Below are 19,098 nucleotides of genomic sequence, written 5' to 3'. Positions count from 1 at the left end.
GCCAGCACTGTGGCCTAATGGGTAAAGCTGCCACCTTCAGTGCTGGCATTCCATACGGGCGCCAGTTCAAGTCCCAGCTACTCCATTTCCAATCCAGCTCTCTGCTATGGCCTAGGAAAGTAGTAGAAGATGGCCCAAGTCCTTGGGACCCTACACCTGCGTGGGAGACCCAGAAGAAGCTCCTGGCTTCGGATTGGTGTAGCTCTGGCCATTGTGGCCAACTGGAGAGTGAACCAGCAGATGGAAGACCTCTCTCTCTCTCTCCCTGCCTCTCCTCTATGTAACTCTGACTTTCAAATACATGAATAAATCTTTTAAAAATAAATGAATAAGCTCTATCTTGCTTAAGAAGGACTATTAATATCTAGCACAATCTCATAATTAAAAACCCAAATATAAGTCTAAAAATTACTCTAACATGCCATAGGCTCAACAAAGTGGCCATAAAGCAAATGAAAATACTGAAGCTCCAAAGAATTTTTCATTAAATAATTGACTTGCACAGGTCTTATTAAAAGACACATTATTTTAAAACTCATCTGACAATTTGGATACAATATCATATTCAACCTATCTAAAAATGTCTAGAGTTTAAGTGCCAATACACAAAAATTTAAAATTAAGTAGTTTATGATACTTCCTAGAAGACCAAGAATAATTATTTTCAAGCTTTTTTTCCTCCCTAACAATCTAGGATTGTCATTTTTATCTTGACCCAAAAGCAATGAAAAATGCTTAATGCACCAGAAAAGAGTTAAGCCTGGAATGAGAAACCTAAGGTAGCGAGAAGAATGGAAATGATTAAAAATCCTTAATCAGGGATCACACAAAGTAGTACAATATGGATGAAGTTTCAATCTGAACCAGAGAATTAAGATGTACTATCACCAGAAAACAAGCCTGCACTTGGGAGGCAAAAGACGTAAGTCTAGGGGCCAGCACTGTGGCGCAGTGGGTTAAGGCCCTGACCTGAAACGCCAGCATCCCATATGGGTGGCAGTTCAAGACCCAGCTGCTCCACTTCCGATCCAGCTCTCTGCTATGGCCTGGGAAAGCAGATGTCCCAAATTCTTGGGCCCCTGCACCCATGTGGGAGACCTGAAGAAGCTCCTGGTTCCTGGCTTCGGATCGGTGTAGCTCCAGCCAATATGGCCAGTTGGGGAGTGAACCATCGGATGGAAGATATCTCTCTCTCTCTCTGCCTCTCCTCCCTCTGTATAACTCTGACTTTTAAATAAATAAATAAATCCTTAAAAATAGATAAATAAAAAGAATTAAGTCTAGAAAAGAGCAGAGGCGCCAGCGCTGTGGCACAAAGCGTTAATGCCCCAGCCTGCAACACTGGCATCCTAGATGGGCACCAATTCGAGTCCTGGCTGCTCCACTTCTGATCTAGCTCCGTACTAATCCACCTGAGAAAGCAGTGAAGGATGGCCCGTGTCCTTGGGCCCCTGCACCCATGTAGGAGACCCAGAAGAAGCTCCTGACTACTGGCTTTGGATTGGCTCAGCTCCAGCTATTGTGGCCATTTAGGGAATGAACCAGCAGATGTAAGACCACCCCGCTCTGCAGCTGCCTATCTGTAACTTTGCCTTTTATTTTTTTTAAAGATTTATTTATTTTACTTAAAAGTCACAGTTACACAGAGAAGGAAAGTCAGAGAGAGAAAGAGAGAGAGAGAGAGAGAGATCGATCTTTCAACCGCTGGGTCACTACCGAATTGGCCACAACGGCTGGAGCTGCAACAATCCGAAGCCAGGAGCCTCTTCCAAGTTTCCCACGTGGGTGCAGGGGCCCAAAGACCTGGGCCATCCTCCACTGCTTTCCCAAACCATAGCAAAGAGCTGGATCGGAAGTGGAACAGCCAGGTCTCCAACCAGTGCCCATATGGGATGCCGGCATTGCAGGCGGCAACTTTACCTGCTATGCCACAGTGCCGGTCCTACCTTTGCCTTTCAAATAAACAAATAAATCTTAAAAAAAAAAAATTACTATCCCTGTCCTAAATTCACCGGTCACCTACTAGATAATTAAAGATTTTGTTCAACCTAATTCTAAGCTTCTGTCAGTTCCAAAAATACACATTAGATGATCTAAAAATCACAAAGTTTAAGGAGTTTAAAATTAATATCAGGTAAATATTCATAACACAATATCTAAGAATACTATAAAAATGTTCAATTTCCTTTACATTCCAGCCTCACTTTATTCATTAATTGTTGAAATGCAATAGGTTTTTCCCTTTAATATGAAACATGTAGGCCTGCGCCGTGGCTCACTTGGCTAATCCTCCGCCTGCGGCACCGGCACCCCGGGTTCTAGTCCTGGTTGGGGCGCCAGATTCTGTCCCAGTTGCTCCTCTTCCAGTTCAGCTCTCTGCTGTGGTCCGGGAAGGCAGTGGAGGATGGCCCAAGTGCTTGGGCCTCTGCACCTACATGGGAGACCAGGAGGAAGCACCTGGCTCCTGGCTTCAGAGTGGTGCAGCGGGCCAGCCTTAGCGCCCATTTGAGGGGTGAACCAATGGAACAAAGACCTTTCTCTCTGTCTCTCTCTCTCACTGTCTAACTCTACCTGTCAGAAAAAAAAAATAAAATAAAATAAAATAAAAAGATGTATGTTAAAAGGTGATTATGGGGGCTGGCACTGTGGCACAGCAGGTTATAGCCCCAGTGTGCAGCATTAGCATCCCATTATGGCCACCAGTTCAAGTCCTGGAATGCTCCACTTCTGATCCAGCTCTCTGCTATGGCCTAGGAAAGCAGTAGAAGATGGCCCAAGTCCTTGGGTCCCTGCACCTGTGTGGGAGACCCAGGAGAAGCTCCTGGCTCCTGGCTTTGGACTAGCCCAGCTCCAGCCATTACAGCCATCTGGGGAGTGAACCACTGGATGGATGACATCCCCCTACCCTGCCTCTGCCTCTCTATAACGCTGCCTTTCAAATAAATAATCTTAAAAAAAAAAAAAAGTGACTATGAAATTATGTTTACTGGGAGGGAGCACTTAGCTTGGTTAAGATTCCCATAGTCTTCAATAGAGTATTTGAGATTCCTGGCTCTTGCTCTGAAATCAGCTTCATACTAATGCAGACCCCAGGAGGCAGCAATAATGCCTCAACTATTTGGATTCCTGCCACTCACATGGGAGACCTGGGTTGCATTAGTGCCTCCCAGCTTTGGCCCTACTCATAGCCCAACCCTGGCCACTGCAATTATTCGGGAAATGATTCAGTGCATGGGTAGGCTTCCCCTCTGGCAAATATTTTTTCCTTAAAGAAAAAGGCAGAGTTACAGAGAGGCAGAGGCAGAGGCAGAGAGAGAGAGAGAGAGGGGTCTTTCATCTGCTGGTTCATTCCCCAGTTGGCCACAATTACTGGGGCTGCACTGATCCAAAGTGAAGAGCTTCTTCCAGGTCTCCCACATGGGGAACAGGGGTTCAAGCACTTGGGCCACCTTCTACTGCTTTCCCAGGCAAAAGCAGAGAGCTAGATAGGAATTGGAGCAGCCGGGACTCAAACCGGCACCTATATGGGATGCAGGCACTGCAGGCAGCGGCTTTACCAGCTACACCACAGCACTGGTCCCTGCAAATATTTTTTTGAAAAGCTTATTTTTTTTAAATAAAATTACATTGAACAAAGGACCCAGAAACTGGATGAAATTTTCTATATGTATCTTCATCTAGATTAAATTTTTATGCACATATAAATACATTAAGAGATCAGATAAAGAGTGTGTCAGGGGGCCAGTGCCGTGGTTCACTTGGCTAATCCTCCGCCTGTGGTGCCAGCATCCCATATGGGCACCGGGTTCTAGTCCTGGTTGCTCCTCTTCTAGTCTAGCTCTCTGCTGTGGCCTGCGAAGTCAGTGGAGGATGGCCCAAGTGCTTGGGCCTCTACACCTGCATGGGAGACCGGGAGGAAGCACCTAGCTCCTGGCTTCAGATCGCCATAGCTACGGCCGTAGCAGCCATTTGGGGGGTGAACCAAAGGAAGGAAGACCTTTCTCTCTGTCTCTCTCACTAACTCTATCAAAAAAAAAAAAAAGTGTGTCAGGGCAATAGTTTTGCCTACAGTTAAGCCAACAGTTAGGATGCCTATATCCCATGTTGGAGTGTCTGGATTCTAGTTCCAGCTTCGTTCCCAATTCCAGCTTCCTGCTAAAGTGCTCCCTGTGAAGCAGGTAATAGCTCTAGTGATTGGTTCCTTGCCATCAATGTAGGAGACCCGGATTGAGTTTTCAGTTCCTGACTTTGGCTTGACTCACTCCTGGCTGTTGTTCACATTTGTAGAGTGAAATCAGCGATGGGGGAGCACATTCTGTCTCTCAAATAAAAAAAGAGATAAAATTATCTTTTAAAGAGAAGGGCCAGCATGTGGCACACTTCATTAAGCTGAGGCTTGTAATCCTGGTGTCCCATATTGGACTGTCAGTGTCCCAGTTGTTCTGCTTCCAATCCAGCTTCCTGTTTATGGACCTGGAAAACCAGCAAATGACGGCCCAGGTGCTTGTCCCTGCCACCCACATGAGAGGCCCTGGATGGAGTTCCTGGCCCTAGGCTTTGGCCTGCCCAATCGTGGCTATTGTAAGCCATTTGAGGAGTGAACTAGCAGACAGAAGCACTCTTTCTGTTGCTCTACCTTTCAAATAAACAAGTCTTTAAAAAGAGGAGTGTCAAACAAAGTAAACATGTTGCAGAGGCCATAAACAAAGATCAGAAAATGTGGGGCAGGTGGTTGATGTAGCAGTTAAGACACAGCTTAAGACACCATATGCCATACTGCAATGCCTGGGCTCAAGTTCCAGTTCTCCCAATTTGAGCACACCTTGGGAGGCAGCAGTTAATAACTCAAGAAACTGGGTTTCTGTCACCCATCTGGGAGTCTCAGATTGAGTTCCCAGATCTAGCTTTGGCTTGACTCAACCAGAGCTTTTGTGGGCATTTGAGGAATGAACCAGAAGAAGCAAGAATCTCTGTCTTTGTCTGTCATTCAAATAAAAAAAAAATTATTTAAAAATCACAGTAACTTCCTTCTCAAAACAAACCATTTAGGAAACAGAAAAGGTTTCCATTACAGTATAACAAACTTTGCATAACTAATGTGCAGACTGCATAATATAAGTAAATAAATATGTATTATTTTGAGAAAGTATACTTACCAAATTTTATTCTGCTACAGAACAAAAATGGATATAGCTTATTACATCTCAAGCTTGTGTTCAATTTTTATTTTAGTGTCTATTAAAAACACCTATTCATAATACATAAAGTGAATAAGCAATAAATCAACATGCAGCATTCCCTAAATCAGTTAAGACAAAGTAACAATGTGATGAACTAAATTTATCACTCACATTTTTATTTTATAAAGTAACTGATAATAGGTTAAGTTTTCCTTGATAACCAGCTGATTTTCTTAATACTTTCTAACTATCAAGGCTGAGCCTAGAAATCATTTATTGATAACTTTTAAGATTTATTTTTATTTGAAAGGCAAAGTTTAGAGACAGAGAGGGAGAAATGGAGAGAGGTCTTCCATTAGAAATGGAGCAGTGGGGTTTTAAATCAGTGCCTATACGGGATGATGGCACTGCAGGCAGCAGCTTAACACGCTATGCCACAACAATGACCCCTCACTGAAAACTTTCAACCAAGAATTTTTAAAAGCAAAATGTGGGGGCCAGTACTGTGGTATAGGGGGTAAAGCCACTGTCTGCAATGCAAGCATCCCATATGAGTGCCAGTTTGAGTCCCGGCTGCTCCACTTCCAATCCAGCTCTCTGCCATAGCCTGGGAAAGCAGTGGAAGATAGCCCAAGTCCTTGGACCCTTGCACCCATGCGGGAGACCCAGAAGAAGCTCCTGGCTCCTGGCTCCTGGTTTCAGATCAGCCCAGTTCTGGCTATTGCGGTCATCATGGGAAGTAAACCAACAGATGGAAGACCTCTCTCTCTCTCCCTCTCTCTGCCTCTACCTCTCAGTAACTCTGCCTTTCAAATAAATAAACAAATCTTAAAAAAAAAAAAAAAGTAAAATGTGTAGGCTAAGCCACAGCCAGCAATGCCAGCATCCCATATGGTCACTACTTCAAGTTTTAGCTGTTCTACTTCCAATCCAGCTCCTTGCTAATGCCCCTAGGAAAACAGTGGAAGATGGTGGGCCCCTGAACCCTCTCTGGAGACTCAGATAAAGTTCCTGGCTCTTGGGTTTGGCCTGCGCAGTCCTAGGAGTTGTGGCTATTTGGGGAATGAACCAGCGGATAGAAAAACTCTCTGTTTCTCTCTCTACCTCTCCCTCTCTTTGTAACTCTGCCTTTCAAATAAATAAATATTTTTGTAAAAAAAAAAAAAAAGAAAGGAAAATTTGAACATTTTTACAAAAAATAAATTTTGCAGATTTCAAATTTTCTCTAACATAATTCTGGGATAATCTGGTAAAACTACATAAGGAGATCTAGACTTTTTTTTAAAGAGATGAAAAGAAAAACCAAAAAAAAAGTACCTGCTGCTTCCAGCAAAGCTTCTAGTCGTGCCTGCGTCTCTGGATCCACAGTGCGTAAGTCTGCTCCTTCTGTAGTACTGGATAAGAATATCTCCGAGGTTGTTTTAAGTACTGGGTTATCCAAATCTTCTTGGTCCAAAATAAATGATTCAACCTGTTTATAAATGAAAGATGTAATATCCATGAAACTGATTATCCACATAAGAACAACTAAAATTTAAGGTAACGTAACTTACTCGGAATTTAAATGTAAGCAAATAAACTACCATAGAAACACAGGATTATGGGAAAGGACTTGGAGGAAAGATTCAGACTGCTTATCTTCAGACACGACTACAGGTATAAGTCAAATACTCTATAGCCTTCTGGAGAGTAATATTATCTTCTGTGCCTAGCAAAGAGCATGAAAAGTACTTTTTTTTTTTTTTTTTAATGAAACAAATACATGAACTTAACTGCTGGGAAGATATATACAGGATTAGTTAGTTTTTTGGTGTGTGTGTGTGTGTGTGTGTGTGTGTGTGTGTGTGTGTGTTTTTTTTGACAGGCAGAGTTAGACAGTGAGAGAGAGAGAGACAGAGAGAAAGGTCTTTGTTCCATTGGTTCACCCCCCAAATGGCAGCTACGGCTGGCCCGCTGTGCCACTTTGAAGCCAGGAGCCAGGTGCTTCCTCCTGGTCTCCCATGTGGGTGCAGAGGCACAAGCACTTGGGCCATCCTCCACTGCCTTCCCGGGCCACAGCAGAGAGCTGGAATGGAAGTTTTTGTGGTTTTGTTTGTTTGTTTGTTTGTTTGACAGGCAGAGTGGACAGTGAGAGAGAGACAGAGAAAGGTCTTCCTTTACCGTTGGTTCACCCTCCAATGGCCGCCGCACCGTGCTGATCCAAAGCCAGGAGCCAGGTGCTTCTCCTGGTCTCCCATGGGATGCAGGGCCCAAGCACTTGGGCCATCCTCCACCGCACTCCTGGGCCACAGCAGAGAGCTGAACTGGAAGAGGGGCAACTGGGACAGAATCCAGTGCCCCGACCGGGACTAGAACCCGGGGTGCCGGCGCCACAGGCGGAGGATTGGCCTATTGAGCTGCGGCGCTTGCCAGATAGTTTTTAAAAACCTAATAATGTAATAGGTTGCTAAGGCCCAATTTATATCTCATAAACAGTTTCTTCAATTCTGATCTTAAATATTAAAAACATTAACCCACTATCAAATATCTGGAGACCTCTAGACACTTAGACAGGAATGCTCCATGAAGTTATAAACCATACCTGGTACATAGTACATATTCAATACATAGTTGTTGAAATGAATGAATGGTATAAGGGAAAATCAACTTGCAAAAACTAAACATGTAATTTCAGACCTCAGATCAAGCCCAATTTCAGATCAAGTCAATTATGAACAAATTTTCTTAAAATATGCACATTCTTTCTACAAAACAATTGGAAATGTATATCAAAATACTTTAAAAATGTCATGCCATTTGATCCAGTAATTCCATTTTAAGGAATTTATCCTTTAAAAACTAGGGCACACATTAGATATCGTGATTAAAGCACTACTTGGGACACCTGCATCCCGTGTGGAGTACCTAGGTTAGAGTCCTAGTTCCACTTCCACTTCCAGCTTCCTGCTAATGCACACCCTAGGTGGCAGCAAGTAATGGCTTCAGCAGCTGGGTTCCTACCACCAACTAGGGAGACCAAGATTGAGATCTGGCTTCCTGGCTTCAGCTTTGGGAAGTGAACCAACAAATGTAGGGTCTGTCTTTCAAAATAAAATAAATTTTTTTAAAAAGTATGTCACAAAAAATTTATCTGAAAGCCAGACAAAAATTGATATGAAAGGAAATTCATTATAGTGTTCATTAAAACAATTATAGGGAATTTTGTAAATGTACTTTGTACATGCACATGACAATTATGCAGTCATTAAAAACAATGCTTTTGAAGCACTCTTAATGGCACAAGAAAATATTCATGGGGCCAGTGATCTGGTGTAGTGGGTAAAGCTGCTGCCTGCGACACGGGTATCCCATATGGGCACTAATACAGGTCTTGGCTACTCCATTTCCAATCCAACTCCCTGCTAATATGCCTCGGAAAGCAGTGGAGAATGGCTTAAGTGCTTGGGACCCTGCACCCACATGGGAGACTCAGAAGAAGCTCCTGGCTCTGGACAGGCCCAGCTCTGGCCCTTGGGGCCATTTTGGGGATGAATCAGATCTCTCTCTCAACTCTGCTTTTCAAATAAGTACATTTTAAAAATATGTATTCATAAAGTGAAATTCACAAGAATGAAAATATGTTTACCTTGCTAAAAGTTTTATGTGCATGTGTATGTAAATATGAACTTGTAAGTATGTGCATATATGTTCAGAGTACATATATTTATATACCTAACATGTCCACTAATTTGTAAATATGCAAGGCCATGAAGTTAACATATTTGTAGACAAAATTTTTTTTAAAAAGTATTCTATTGGCCAGCGCCGCGGCTCACTAGGCTAATTCTCCGCCTGCGGCACCGGCACACCGGGTTCTAGTCCCGGTTGGGGCGCCGGATTCTGTCCCAGTTGCTCCTCTTCCAGTCCAGCTCTCTGCTGTGGCCCAGAAGTGCAGTGGAGGATGGCCCTGGTGCTTGGGCCCTGCACCCCATGGGAGACCAGGATAAGTACCTGGCTCCTGCCTTCGGATCAGTGCGGTGCGCCGGCCACAACGGGCCGGCTGTAGCAGCCACTTGGGGGATGAACCAACGGAAAAAGGAAAACCTTTCTCTCTGTCTCTCTCTCTCATTGTTTAACTCTGCCTGTCAAAAAAAAAAAAAAAAAAAGGTATTTTATTTGAAAGGCAATGTTAGGGCCGGCGCTGTGGCGCAGCGGGTTAACACCCTCGCCTGAAGCACCAGCATCTCATATGGGCACCAGTTCGAGTTCCAACTGCTCTACTTCCAATCCAGCCCTCTGCTATGGCCTGGGAAAGCAGTAGAAGATGGCCCAAGTCCTTGGGCCCCTGCACCTTTGTGGGAGACCTGGATGAAGCTCCTGGCTCCTGGCTTCAGATCGGCGCAGCTCCAGCCATTGCAGACATTTGGGGAGTGAACCATCAGATGGAAGACCTCTCTCTCTCTGCCTCTCCTCTTCTGTGTAATTCTGACTTTTAAATAAATCTTTAAAAAAAAAAAAAAAAAGGAAGGCAATGTTACAGAGATATCTGTAACATCTGCTGGTTCACTTTCCAAATAGTCACAATGGCCTGGGTTGAGCCAGGCTGAAGCAAGGAGCTTGTTCTTGGTCTCCCAAGTGAGACGAGGACAGGACCCCAGGCTCTTGGGCTCTTGGGCCATCCTCTGCTGTTTTCCCAGGCGCGTTAGCAGGGAGCTGGATTGGAACAGGAGCAGCCAGAACTCGAACTGGCACCCATATGGGATGCAGCTTCGCAGGCAATAGCTTAACAATGCCAGATTTTAAAAAACGAGAATGCTGTGGCATGACAGATAAAGCCACCATCTGCAGTGCCAGCATCCTATATTGGCACTGGTTCAAGTCCCAGCTGCTCCACTAAGATCCTGCTCCCTGCTAATGTGCCTGGAAATGGAGTGGAGAATGGCCCAAATCACTAGGCCCTTGCACTCACTTGAGAGACCTAGAAGAAGCTCCTGACTCCTAGCTTTGGATCAGCCCAGCTCCAGCCATTGTAGCTATTTGGGGAGTGAACCAGCAGGTGGAAGATTTGTCTCTCCCCCTCTCTCTCTCTGTTACCTTTCAAATAAATAAATTAATCTTAAAAAAGAGAAAAAAATTAAGGTAATACCATTATAAATGGCAAAATCAGGTTTCAACCAAGGCCAGATGGCTTCAGATTCCATGCTTTTAACCACTATGGCATAATATCTCACAAATCTATAAGCAAAGAACCACAGTATCTAGTCTGATGTTTTGGCTAGTTGGTCATGAATTTTTACGATGGACACCAAATTGAGATCTCCTAATAAAATTTGTAAAGTGAAATAATTAAAAATATATATTATATTATACATATTTATTTATATATTTTTATCATTTTATTATATCATTTATATCACTTTATTACTTAGTGATATACTAAATACCATAAAGTCATAAAACATTATCTTTAACTTCAGCCATAGTAACATTGAGCCATGTATTATACTGCAACACAACCTTTTTTTTTTAAAGATTTATTTTATTTATTTGAAAGACAGAGTTACAGAGAGAGACAGAAACAGAGAGAGGTCTTCCATCCACTGGTTCACTCCCCAGATGGCCGCAAAGGCCAGAGCTGCGATGACCCAAGGCCAGGAGCCAGGAGCTTATTCCAGGTCTCCCATGTGGGTGCAGGGGCCCAAGGACTTGGGCTATCTTCTACTGCTTTCCCATGCCACAGAAAAGAGCTGGATCGGAAGAGGAGCAGCCAGGACTCAAACTGGCGCCCATATGGGATGCCAGCACTTCAGGCCAGGGCTTTAACCCACAACACCACAGCACCAGCCCCAACACAGCTTCTAAAACATGTAATTATAAACACCAACATTCTAGATCTAGTTCCATATCAACAAATAAAATGTAGACAGTCATCAAAGAACCTTGAAAGGTAACCCTGTACAACAAAGAGCTTGTTGAAAGGCAAAAAAATTATAAGATATTTGTAGATATATAAATCTGCCACTGGAAATTCTTTTTATTAAAGATGGTAGTTTTTATGTTAACATTTTCATGAGGAAGTTTCAAAAAGTTCACAGAAATGGCCAGCACTGTAGTGTAGCAGGTAAAGCTGCCGCCTGCAGTGCCAGCACCCCATATGGGCATCAGTTTGAGTTCCGGATGCTTTTTTTTTCCTTTTATTTGACAGGTAGAGTTACAGACAGTGAGAGAGAGAGAGACAGAGAGTAAGGTCTTCCTTTTTCCGTTGGTTCATCCCCCAAGTGGCCACCATGGCCGGTGCTGCATCGATCCGAAGCCAGGAGGCGGGCGCAGGGACCCAAGCACTTGGGCCATCCTCCGCTGTTCTCCCAGGCCACAGCAGAGAGCTGGACTGGAAGAGGAGCAACCAGGACTAGTACCCAGCGCCCCAACCAGGACTAGAACCTAGGGTGCTGGCGCCACAGGCGGAGGATTAGCCAAGTGAGCCATGGTGCCGGCCTACTTTTTTTTTTTTTTTTTTAAAGATTGATTTATTTATCTGAAAACCAGAGCTACACAGAAAGAGGAGAGGCAGAGAGAGAGAGAGAGAGAGAGAGAGAGAGGTTTTCCATCTTATGTTTCACTCCCCAGTTGGCCCCAACAGCCAGAGGTGCGCTGATCTGAAGCCAGGAGCCAGGAACTTCTTCCAGGTCTCCTATGCGGGTACAGGGGCCCAAGGACTTGGGCCATCTTCTACTGCTTTCCCAGGCCATAGCAGAGAGCTGGATCAGAAGTGGAGCAACTGGGTGGCGAACCAGTGCCCATATGGGATGCTGGCACTTCAGCCCAGGGCATTAACCCACTGCACCACAGCGCCAGTGGGATGCTCTACTTTCAATCAGCTCTCTGCTATGATCTGAGAAAGTGGTGGAAGATGGCCCAAGTCCTTGGTCCCCTGCATACCATATGGGAGACCCAGAGGAAGCTCCTGGCTCCTGGCTTCAGATTGGCCCAGCTCCAGCAGTTGCAGCCATTTGGGGAGTGAACCAGCGGATGGAAGACAACTTGCTTGCTTGTTCGCTCGCTCTCTCTCTGCCTCTGTCTCTCCCACTCCCTCTCTGTAACTCTGCCTTCAAATAAATAAATACTTTAAAAAAAAGTTCATGGAAAATGTATATTATGAAAAAACTGTATGGTTTTCAGAATCTTTTGCACCAAAGTAAATTTATCTTTTCATTCCATTTTCAATGATTTTTTTTTTTTTTTTTTTGACAGGCAGAGTGGACAGTGAGAGAGAGAGACAGAGAGAAAGGTCTTCCTTTGCCGTTGGTTCACCCTCCAATGGCCGCCGCGGCCGGCGCACCGCGCTGATCCAATGGCAGGAGCCAGGAGCCAGGTGCTTTTCCTGGTCTCCCATGGGGTGCAGGGCCCAAGCACTTGGGCCATCCTCCACTGCACTCCCTGGCCACAGCAGAGAGCTGGCCTGGAAGAGGGGCAACCAGGACAGAATCCGGCGCCCCGACCGGGACTAGAACCGGGTGTGCCGGCGCCCCTAGGCGGAGGATTAGCCTAGTGAGCCGCGGCGCCGGCCTCAATGAATTTTTGAAGTTCTCTTGTATTTTATAAATATGTCTTATGTAACATTTAAAAAACCTAAGTAAGGATTTCCAATTCTCTCCCATTAATTTTCCATTTGCTTAAGGCCTATACTACACAATGTACCATGAGAATACAAAAATGTGGCAGAAGAAATAAGGAAGATTCTAACAAGTACTACAAACAGCCCCAAAGAGATATAAACAGTACAACTATATGCATTTAAAGGGGGAGAAATAACTACCAGCTCTAGTTATCTATGAAGACTGTGGACAAGAAGCAGCATTTGAAAACTTCGAAGGATGCAGAGAACTTCATTAAGAGGTCAGATAAATGGGTGAAGGAGGCAGAAAGATAAAAGTATTTCGCATACAGGGGCCGGCACTGTGGTGTAGCAGGTAAAGCCCCAGCCTGCAGTGCCGGCATCCCATATAGGCACTCGTTCAAGATCCGGCTGCTCCACTTCCGATCCAGCTCTCTGCTATGATCTGAGAAAGCAATAGAAGATGGCCAAAGTTCTTGGGCCCCTGTACCCACGTGGGAAGACTCAGAGGAGGCTCCTGGCTCCTTGCTTCAGATCGGTGCAGCTCCAGCCATTACAGTCATCTGGGGAGTGAACCAGGGGATGGAAGATCGATCTCTCTCTCACCAGGGGATGGAAGATCTCTCTCTCTCTTTCTCTCTGCCTCTCCTTTTCTGTGTAACTCCAACTTTCAAATAAATAAAATGTTTTTTAAAAAAAGTATTTCAGGTACAGAAAGGAATGAAATAAATTTTTAAAAATGCTCAGAGTGGGAGCCAGCGCTGTGGCATAGTGGGCTAAGCCTCCACCTGTGGCCCCGGCATCCCATATGGGCACCAGTTCTAGTCTTGGCTGCTCCTCTTCCTATCTAGCTCTCTGCTGTGGCTGGAGATAGCAGCAGAAGATGGCCTAAGTGCTTGAACCTTTGCACCTGCACAGGCAACTCGGAAGAAGCTCCTGGTTTTGGATCAGCTCAGCTCCAGCCATTGCGGGCATCTGGGGAGTGAACCAGCATATGGAAGACCTTTCTCTGTGTCTCCCTCTCTAACTCTACCTCTCAAATAAATAATAAAATTAAAAAAAAATTTTTTAGGGCTTAGAAATGCATTGGCGAAGTGATGAATGCTCTGCTCCCAAAAACAGTAGTTTCTTATGCATTAGTACTGAAAGTAAAAATGGTGTAACCAACTGTAGAAAACAATCTGACAGCACAAAAGTTAAACAAAGAATTACCATATGACCCAATTATTCCACTCTTTGGTATATAAATCTAAGAAAAATGAAATACAAATATTTGTAGTGACATTATTCAGAATAGGCAAAAAGTGAAAAAAAAAAAAAAAAACAAATATCCACTGACCAATGAATGGCTAAACAAAATGTGGTACAGCCATACAATGAATATCATTCATTCATAAAAAGGAATACATACTGATACATGCAGTAATATAGATAAACCTCAAAAAAACAGTGAAAGAAGTCAGACACAAAAGGTTACATATCACATGAATTCAGTTATATGAAATGTTCAACACTGGAAAATCCAGACAGACAGACTATATTAGTGGTTGCCTGGGGAATCAGAGAGGGAAGAATGGGAGGGGCTGCTAATGAGTCTGAAGTTTTTTTTTGGAATGATGAAAATATTCTGAAATTATTCTGCTACAAAACCATAACCTCACAAATATACCAAAAGTCACTGAAATGTGACTTTAAATGCTAATTTGTATGATATTTAAAGTATATAATAATTGTTTTTTAAACAGACACAAAGGTACCTAGAATACAACTATGGCATTAGACAAGAAAGAACAACTGAGAATATTGCATTACATCATATAAAAGTTGCCTCCCTGGTCACTATCACTAGGTGGAGAATTAGTAACAATGCTCTCCTGGGTGTCAATAATGTCAGCATCACAAAAAACAACACATTTCTAAATGCTTGAAAAGAATCAAATTCAGAAGAAAAACACAAAACAGAAATGTGTCCCTTGTCTTCAGAAAACCTAATAACTATTCTTTGAAAAGCACAACACCTAAGACAATTTGCTGAATTATTCTGTGTCTTTAAAGTGCACATAAATCAACAGGCAACAGGAATTAATAGAAAGAATACTGCACTAGAAAGCAGGAGAAAAAGTTCAGTATCAGCTCCATAATGTATTGTAACTTCAGGTATCTCATGACTTTCCTTTATTTTAATTATCACTCAAAACTCAACCTTTCTGACATTCAACTTTTTCAGCAATAAAGACAACATCTGCTCTGATGTTACAGTGTTATCGAAATGGTAAAACAAGGTAACATAGGTAAAAGCATTTTGAAAATAATAAAATTTTGGCATAGTAGTTTAGCTATCCCTTAGGAAAACTGCATCCTATATTAGACTACCTGGGTCTAAGTCCCAACTCTGCTTCCAGCTTCCAGTCCATGCATGTTCTAGGAGGCAGCAGGTAATGACTGAATAATTTGGGTCCCTGCCACCACCATGGAGACCCAGATCGAGTTCCAGGCTTATGGCTTTTACCTGGCCCAGTCTCTGTTGCTGTGAACATTTGGAGGGTAAACCAGTAGATAAAAAGTCAATCTCCATCTCTTTGCCTTTCAAATTAGTAAAAAAAAAATTAAAATAAAAAAAACAACAGTGTATTACTCATGAAATCTGTACTCATTAAATAAAAGGCTTCTTTGGAAGAAATAAAACCAACTGTATAAAAATAATTTTTATGGGTCAGCATTATGGTGCAGTGGGTTAAGCCACCACTTATGACACCAGCAGCCCATATGAATGCCAGTTGGAGTCCCAGCTGCTCCACTTCTGATCCAGCTCCTTGCTAATGTACCTGGGAAATCAACAGAAAAAGGTCCAAGAGTTCCTGGCTCCTGGCTTTGGCATGGCCCAACCCTGGCTGTTGCAATCTTTGGGGGAGTGAACCTGAGGATGGAAGGTCTCTGTCTTTCTGTGTCACTCTGCCTTTCAAATACATAAATCCTTTAAAAATATATAACTTTCAGAATGTAGTTCTATGTAATTACAATTCTTTTGTCCAGTCTCTCAACACAGTGTCTATTTTCTGTACCTTTCAAAACAGGAAAAATCATAATGACTGAGAATCTAGCATGACCCATTTTTATCAACATTTACTTGAATTTTCAATTCTGGTTTAGGCAATTTATATGTAAGATATGACTCACGGCCGGCGCCGCAGCTCACTAGGCTAATCCTCCGCCTAGGGGCGCCGGCACACCGGGTTCTAGTCCCGGTCGGGGCACCGGATTCTGTCCCGGTTGCCCCTCTTCCAGGCCAGCTCTCTGCTGTGGCCAGGGAGTGCAGTGGAGGTTGGCCCAAGTGCTTGGGCCCTGCACCCCATGGGAGACCAGGAAAAGCACCTGGCTCCTGCCTTCGGATCAGCGCGGTGCGCCGGCCGCAGCACACCAGCCGTGGCGGCCATTGGAGGGTGAACCGACGGCAAGGGAAGACCTTTCTCTCTGTCTCTCTCTCTCACTGTCCACTCTGCCTGTCAAAAAAAAAAAAAAAAAAAAGATATGACTCACAAGATCAATGTTTTTAAATTTACTTATTGGAAAGGCAGACAGAAAAGGAAACAGAAAGACAGCTCTTGCATCTGCTTGTTCATTCCCCAAATCCCTAGGGCTGGACCAGACTGAAGCCAGAACCTAGGAACTCAATTGGGATATCCTATACAGGTGGCAGGGACCCAACCATGTAAGCCATCACCTGCTACCTCCCAGGGTGTTTATTAGGAGGAAGCCAGAACGGGAAGCAGAGTTGGGACTTGAACTCACACACTGGAATATGGGATATGGGCATCTTAACTGCTGTGCCAATTAACTGCCCCTAAGATCAAATTTTAAATATCCACAAAACTAGTTTTCCATCTGATGGTTCACTCCTCAAATGGCCATGACAGCTTTGGCTGGGCCAGACCAAAACCAAGAGCCTGGAATTCCATCTGAGTCTCCCATACAGGATGGCAGGGACATAAGCACTTAGGCCATTAATTGCCTCATTCTCAGGCACATTAACAAGGAGGTAGATCAAAAGTCAAATAGCCAGGACTAGAATGGGCGCCTGCACAAGCAGTAGCTTAACCCACTGCACTCCATGCTGGTCCCTCCATTAACTTTTTGAGGATCCCTCATATCTTACCAGATAAACCTGCTGAATCATACTCTTGCAATTCACATTTCATTACCTCAAAAAATATGGGGTAGGGGCCAGCACTGTGGCATAACTGGTAAAGCTTTGGCCTACAGTGCTGGCATCCTATATGGGCACTGGTTCAAGTCCCGGATGCTCTTCTTCCTATCCAGCTCTCTGCTATGACCTGGGAAAGCAGTAGAAGATGGCCCAAGTCCTTGAACCTCTGCAACTGTATGGGAGACCTGGAAGAATCGCCTGGCTCCTGGCTTCAGATGCACGCAGCTCCAGACATTGCAGCCAGTTGAGGAGTTGAACCAGCAGGTGGAAGACCTCTCTCTGTCTCTCCTTCTCTCTGTAAGTCAACTCTGACTTTCAAATAAATAAATAAATATTTAATAAAAAATAATATATATATATATATATCGGGGCAGTCAAGATGAAAATCATGTACAGCTAGCTACCAAGAGATGTTAAATATGACCAATTATGTATATTCAATACAAAAGGCTTGCTGATAGTACAAAAGTGACCATATATGACAGATAAGCTCAACATAAATGGCATATCTAATGAAATTAGTATTCATCATGCAAATGAATATAAAAGGCTCTTATTTTCTTACATATAGCTAAAGAGCACGGCAATTTCCTTACTGCCTAATGATACTATTAACATAGCTCATCTCTATCCCACAGCTATATTCATAAGTAAATACATCCACTTACAAAATACTATTTTTGCTAATTTCAAGTTTTAAACATCGTAGAATTTTTTTTTTCTGATTAGTTACAAGAATAAAAGATGAAGGAAAAAGACTAGTCAGGAATATGGCCAATCAAAAACTACGTATTTTCCCTTTACAGTTATCTCTCCTGAAATTCTGAAGACTAAAAACTTTGTCTTCCTCCTCAAAGGTCTTCCTTTCAACTTTCCTTTTTTAAAAAAGCATGCGACTTTTAGTTCAATTAAAATAAATAAAGGGCAAGACAGTGGGAAAGGGAACAAAAACTCAGTCACATTTTTATCCCATTTTGACATTTCATAAATGAACCACTGGATGGCAACAGTTACCAAGGGAGACTGACCACAGACTCAGTTGTTACCACCAAAAGAACTCAGTCATCCTGGCCAAAATCTAGTTAGAAAAATTTAGGCCGGCGCCGTGGCTCACTTGGCTAATCGTCCGCCTGTGGCACTAGCACCCCGGGTTCTAGTCCCGGTTGGGGCACCGGGTACTAGTTCTGGTTGCTCCTCTTCCAAGTCCAGCTCTCTGCTGTGGCCTGGGAGGGCAGTGGAGGATGGCCCAAGTGCTTGGGTCCCTGCACCCACACGGGAGACTGGGAGGAAGCACCCGGCTCCTGGCTTCGGATCGGCACAGCGCCAGCTGTGGCAGCCATTAGGGGAGTAAACCAACGAAAGGAAGACCTTTCTCTCTGTCTCTCTCTTATTGCCTATAACTCTCTCTCTCTCTCTCTCTCTCTCTCTCTGTCTCTCTCTCACTGTCTAACTCTGCCTGGCAAAAAAAGAAAAAGAAAAAACAAAGAAAAATCATTTATTAATCCAGCTATAGATTTAACCAAAACTCATTCCCACTGGAAAATAATTTCTACCAATTATGCAGTACATCCTTGTAGTGTAGTTGGCATTCAAACCAGCACTCTGATACAGGCCAACTGAGCCACAATGCCCACCCCACGCACTCTACTTTAAATTGGAATCATTATTTATACCAATTTTCAGAATGCTGGTGGCTTACTACTGATTTCTACCCAGAACAGCAAAACAGGATAGGCCAGTATTCCAAGAGCAACAAAGGTAATTACACAAACTATGAACTCCAAAGGCAAAAAAAAGAGAGAAAGCCATAATTACATAGCAATTCCTTTTTGCAAAATAAAACACAGAACTTCAAAGTTTAAACAGTAGCATCCACTGCAAACATGCCCCAAGACCCATTTGAACAAAGTAATATAGTTGGAATTCAGGGCCCAATATGACAAATTTAGGAATGAATTTCTGACCAAAACTCTAATTCAATCAGCAACATCTTGAAATACTACAAGGAAAAGCCTGTATTCATTAACATAAAATCCTTTTAAGCTTCCTTTCTAAAAAGATTTATTTATTTATTTGAAGAGAGGGAGGGAGATCTTCCATGTGCTGGTTTACCCCACAAA

At 43.4% G+C, this 19,098-nt stretch overlaps 1 protein-coding gene across 6 annotated transcripts in view; it reads right to left on the bottom strand.

Annotated features, from left to right (window-relative positions):
* The window catches only part of ANKHD1 (ankyrin repeat and KH domain containing 1), a 143,441-nt gene that overhangs the window by 101,098 nt on the left and 23,245 nt on the right, over positions 1-19,098 (bottom strand). For all 6 annotated transcript variants that reach the window (XM_051844279.3, XM_051844281.3, XM_051844280.3 and 3 more), the window contains exon 2: positions 6,498-6,651. In XM_051844279.3, coding sequence (XP_051700239.2) covers positions 6,498-6,651 — 154 coding nt within the window. The remainder of the gene's footprint in view (positions 1-6,497; positions 6,652-19,098) is intronic.

The sequence above is a fragment of the Oryctolagus cuniculus genome, chromosome 6, assembly GCF_051225735.1.
Source record: "Oryctolagus cuniculus isolate XC-2025 breed Fujian yellow rabbit chromosome 6, ASM5122573v1, whole genome shotgun sequence".
NCBI lineage: Eukaryota > Metazoa > Chordata > Mammalia > Lagomorpha > Leporidae > Oryctolagus > Oryctolagus cuniculus.
This window is presented reverse-complemented; position numbering and strand designations above follow the sequence as displayed.